The sequence below is a fragment of the Phycodurus eques genome, chromosome 14, assembly GCF_024500275.1.
Source record: "Phycodurus eques isolate BA_2022a chromosome 14, UOR_Pequ_1.1, whole genome shotgun sequence".
NCBI lineage: Eukaryota > Metazoa > Chordata > Actinopteri > Syngnathiformes > Syngnathidae > Phycodurus > Phycodurus eques.
Genome location: NC_084538.1, coordinates 16,163,219 through 16,168,814, shown reverse-complemented (window position 1 = coordinate 16,168,814; position 5,596 = coordinate 16,163,219). Strand labels below are relative to the sequence as shown.

The 5,596-nt window shown below is 43.8% G+C and overlaps 1 protein-coding gene across 1 annotated transcript; it reads left to right on the top strand.

The window, feature by feature from the left end:
• The first annotated feature begins 1,751 nt into the window (after positions 1–1,751).
• pax1a (paired box 1a) lies at positions 1,752–5,172 on the top strand. The gene is made up of 5 exons (XM_061696240.1): positions 1,752–2,079; positions 2,442–3,071; positions 3,629–3,762; positions 3,891–4,104; positions 4,688–5,172. Exons 1-5 carry the CDS (start codon positions 2,076–2,078, stop codon positions 4,780–4,782), a joined length of 1,077 nt encoding a protein of 358 aa, XP_061552224.1. The 5' UTR covers positions 1,752–2,075; the 3' UTR covers positions 4,783–5,172.
• The last annotated feature ends 424 nt before the right edge of the window (positions 5,173–5,596 follow it).

The following is a 5,596-nucleotide window of genomic DNA, read 5'->3' as shown; positions in this document are numbered from 1 at the left end:
TGAAACCACGCAAAAACACATACAGTAATCAAAACAAAAGTAGCTCCAACACGGCACATAATTCGAATGTTATTTATTTGTTCATCCAGTCGTCTGTTAAATATTTATGACCGGAATTAAAGAAATAAAATCAAAGCACAAATATAAATGGCAATAATCTACACAATTAAAATATATCATTGCAAGATGAATTTAGATCTGAAAACATTAAAATGAGAATACTAGTGGAAATGCGAATACTTTTATTCATAAAAGTTGCCAAAATGATATAATAATAATTAACAATAAAAGACAAAATCGGTAAATGTTAAAATGTGTTCTTATTCATAATAAATATGTAGGTTTATTTCTATATATATTTTTAAAAATAAATCCACACGCACAATCTCAGTTTAACAATAAAGATACTATACCTCTACACTTGTCGTGTATGTATGTATGTATATATATATATATATATATATATATATATATATATATAAATGTTTTGAACATGCAAGCAGGTACCGACCTGAACGCAGCCGGAGAACGCAAACCCATACAGTTCTTCCGATGTCCAGATGGGGGAGTCCTGCATGACAACGAGATCAAGAGAACCAACTTCAGACGCGGTCGACTCACGGCGAGGAGGATTTCGTTCAGAAAGACACAACGTGCTGTCTCTCTCTCTGCGCAAGCATCATTCGTGCAATTCAATTACCTCACCGAAATCTTAATCACACTCTCCTCCTCTGACTCAAACAGCTTCCATGTGCACGATGAGGATGAGGAGGATGATGAGGAAGTGGTATATACCCCGAGATGGGGCTGGGGTGCTCTTGTGTACGAGAGGGCGTAAAGACGCTGCGCCTTGTCACCTTTAGGTCGACAATTTGGTTTTACAAGACGCCTTTTTTTTTTTTTTTTTTTTTTTTTTTTACGAGCGTATAAACGATTGGCTTGCACGGGAAGGCCCGCAAACATTCTGTGACAATGCGCGTCTGTGAAATCCGCGCTTCTGATATCCCACAGTGCGGAAAACTGGCCACTCTACAGAGCTATCGACTGCATGAGGCCATTCTCGGGTTTGATGTTCTGGCTTTTTTTTATTTTATTTTTTTACCTATCGTAAAACTCTACAGCCTTGCGCCTCTGCACTCATTCTGCACAGTCAGCAGGTCGACTCATGATCTGCAGAATAAAACAAACAAACAAACAAAAAATAAGTACACGAACATGTATTTGGAACTAATAATCAACTTCATGAAAACATCCGATAAATCATTGCACATGCGCCCCCAGTTTGTGTACGTTTTAAAGAAAAATCACTAAAATCTTTTACTGTATTGATAATGCCTCAATCCGAAACAGGCAACGCAAAAATAATAGCAGCTAATAGTTCCGTTGTAAACATCTTCCATGAAATGTATACTTTCTACAAGCGGTGTTAATAAATTGTGTTATTGATGAAATTTGAATAATTACAATTTTAGATCACTTGAAAAAAAAAAGAGATTCTGTCGAAATTGCATGTCATACATTTTGTTGTTGTTGTTGTTTTTCCTGCAGTAAGTTTGCGGCCCCCGTCATTGCTGTGCAGATGGTGTGCATGTACATGCTTGAAGTTCTTACCAGGAGGCTGCATGTTGGATGAAACGTTTCCCCTTTCTGCCACTTCCCCTATGCAAAATCCTCCAGGAGGCTGCACGGCTGCGACCGGATGAGGTTTCGTATTGGCTGAGCGCTTCGCACAGCTGCGGCCGACCAATGAAAGTCAAGCACAACCTCTGCGTCGAACGGCAAAGATTGACGTGGAGAGGACGCGTCAAATTAATTCCAGCAAAGTCCCGACTCCCCGGGATAACTTCAATTTGCTTTTATCGGATGAAGATCACTTTTCGCGGCCACCTTTATTGCGCGCGCTGAAAAGAAGAAGATCGCGCGCCGCAGCTGCAGGGAGGCATTGAAGTGGATTATTATTTTTGCTTTTATTATTGTTGTTGTTGTTGTTGTTGTTGTTGTTCCACTTCATTCACTCCGGCGCCATCTGAAGAGGGCTCGTGTATTCGCAAACATTACGGGACGCGAAGAGGCAAATGGGTGAGGCTGCATCTTACTTATTGTGCGCGTCATTAGTTTGGAGTTCGCAAAGTAGCAATTCCTCGCCGAACGTCGGCCGCCGTGCGCAGAAGCTATGCCAACGTTGCTTCGAATGTATAATTTTGAAATGATGAAATGACAGCAAGCTTACGTCGCGAGTGGAAATGTTTCAGGAACGCCATTTTTAACGAGCGAGACAGTTGGAGGTGGTGTAAAATCAGTGCCCTCGCCGCACTGTTGTCGCATGTTTTCTGACTGCAACTCATTTGCAGTCGAAAGGATGTGGCTGCAATTCGTTGCTCAAGTGCCTTCTGCCTGTGTGCGTGTGCGTGTGCGCGTGCGTGCGTGCGTGCGTGGAGCAGAGCAAACCTACGGAGAGGTCAACCAACTGGGCGGCGTGTTCGTCAACGGAAGACCCCTGCCCAACGCCATTCGGCTGAGAATAGTGGAGCTGGCCCAGCTGGGGATCAGACCCTGCGACATCAGCCGGCAGCTGCGCGTCTCGCACGGCTGCGTCAGCAAGATCCTGGCGCGGTACAACGAGACCGGCTCCATTTTACCGGGCGCCATCGGCGGGAGCAAGCCTCGCGTCACGACGCCCAACGTGGTGAAAAACATCAGGGAATACAAACAGAACGACCCCGGGATCTTTGCGTGGGAGATCCGAGACAGACTCTTAGCGGACGGGGTCTGCGATAAGTACAACGTGCCCTCGGTGAGCTCCATCAGCAGGATTTTACGCAACAAGATCGGGAATCTGTCCCAGCCCAACCAGTACGAGGGCGGCAAGCAAGCCCCCGCGCAGGCCGGCCTCCCTTACAACCACATTTACCCTTACTCCTACTCCAACGCCATGTCCCCCGCCGCCGCCAAAATGGGCTCGGCTCCCGGGGTTCCGGTGACGGCGGCACATGTCAGCATCGCCAGGGCCTGGCCCTCCGCGCACACCGTCAGCAACATCCTCGGGATTCGAGCCTTCATGGACCCCGCAGGTGAGCGAACCATGCTTGGAGTCCACAATGGGCCTGTTCCCGCGCGCGATTTGTGTGCAAACACCCCCCCCCCCCCCTCCCTCCGCCAGCAAAATCCCCTCTAATCCCCCGACCCATCATTACGGACCTTTTCTCTTGACCTTTGAAGTCATTCGTTTTTCTTACGCTTTTAAAATGGATACATTCGCTTAGGAAAATGCCCGAGCCTTTCAAGAATACCAATAATGCACGTCAAGTGCGTTTTGGACTTTACGTAGAATGCAGCATTAGGCCGTGGTTTCTCTTTGTATTGAAACACAATTAATCATCGCTTATGAGTTGTCATTTAAAATGTTGAACTGATTTTTTTTTTCAAACCAAGAATAACGGATATTTTTTTTTAGAATATGAAACAGACAGAATTATGCGTCGTTGAGAAATGGATTTATGATCTATGTGATTATAAAGATAAAAAATTAGAAAGAATGGAAACGTCGCCTTTCACTTTTTTTTGGTTACGTGAAAATACTTTCTTTTTCATTTTTCTTCTTTTTTTTTTTTTTTTTTAAAAAAATCAGCCATTGCTGGGACAGAGGGATATCCGACCAAAATGGAGGACTGGAGCAGCGTCAATAGAGCAGCTTTCCCCGCAGCTCACTCGGTCAACGGCATCGACAAATCAGCCATTGATGCTGACATCAAATACGCACAGGTAACAACCATTTGTTCTAAACAAAATTTTTTCCCCCTTGTAATATTTGAGTGCATGTATTAAAAATGCATTTAGAGCAGATCGGGGGTTTGAATCTGCTCAATTACCCTTGCGTGCACGTTCCACAGCCCTCCTCCACACTGTCCAGCTATGTCTCGGCGTGTGCGTACTCCCCGACAAACCAGTACGGCGTGTACAGCGGCCCAGCGGGCGGCTACGTGGCCCCGGGTCACCACCACTGGCAGCCGCAGAGCCCGGCCCTGTCTCACCCGGGGAGCGGGATGAGCATGCACGCGGGGGAGATCCACTCTCCCATGGCCTTCAAGCACCACTCCCGAGAAGGTACATTCGTATAAAATTCAACACAACGTGTTCCATATTAGCAATAAGATCCTCAACGCTTCCCAGTCACGTGTCAATTAGCCAGTCAGAAGGCGAGCGCACTCGTCGGCCAATTTATTTTAGGCACATACACAATTCATATCGAATTGTGCCTTCACAAAGATCATAAATCTTAGTTTTGATTGAGATCACCAGAAAGATATTCATTTAATTCTATGTTTGTTAATATGGTTGTAGTTTGCGATGTTGTAGAAATTCACATGTACAGTACACATTTATGCTTAAAACATTCCTGAGATCTTGGTATGATAGGGCCTATATATACGCACCATACAAACCATCAATATAAATATGATGTACAGCCTTAAAATAATCTTCTGCACAATCCAAACTGATCAACAATGTCAGTTGTGTTATTGACTGCTATTTCTCATAACTGTACTTTTAAATGTAAAGCACATCATATTATATCCATACTATATTCCACAGAGGCGATGTATTTGATATTAACCTATACAGAATAATACGTTGATCAACAAAACATGACCTATCGTATATCCATATATTGTCATTTTTATTTCAGGAGAAAGAAAACCTCCCAGTCCGCTGAGCAAGCAGCAGCAGCATGAAGACTTGAACTGTGTGCATGGACTCAGTCTCCCTACCTCGTCATCATAACCGGGACTTTTAGCTGCAGCTTCCTAATCAGACTTAACTGAACTCATTTCAACTCCAGTAAGGGTGAAGCCAATCAAACACGGGCCTCTCTTCACGTTGTGGATGCAGTCAAGCCTAAACAGGCGTTCAGGCCTTATGAATGTAAACTTGCATGGATGCAGCGGTGCTCCCCAAAATACAAATATTTTGTCATTAAAAAAAATATATAAGTTCTGCATGTCCAATTTGTCATTGAGGGGCGGGGGGTGGAAGCTGTTAAATGTGTCTTCATTTGTGCCCTCAACTCCATCCAGCAGTAATGAAAAATGTCTAAATGTTGAATATTTGCCAAAGCTTTAATTACATATATATTTTTATAATTTCATTTAATATTAAAAACTATCAAAACAATTCTGTTTTTGGAGCTGATATTATTTTAAGATCAATTAAACATAGGGAGACAGTCCAAAAAATATCAAGAAACCAAAAATCTGGTAATTCTTTTCAGAATTTGGGCTCTGAAGCATTTTCTGGCAGCAGCCATTCATTGTTTTTATTGGACTGTTTTCCAGCAGGTCTTGCACTTCTCAACTGCTAATGGCCTGCAGATTTCACCTAAGCCTAGACTATGAGTAAGACCTGATTTGAGAGTTTCCTGGAATTATAATATTTGTTGGTCATTATTTGGGTGCTTAGCTGGACGAGCACTCAGGTGTAACCACCCCACCTTTCCAGAGCGTTGTGCACAGCCTCGGCGCCTCCGCTGATGTTATCTGTCTTGTAATGAAAGCTGCCACGATGGGAATCTAAGGGCTTATGGCGCAAGTTGGTTGAT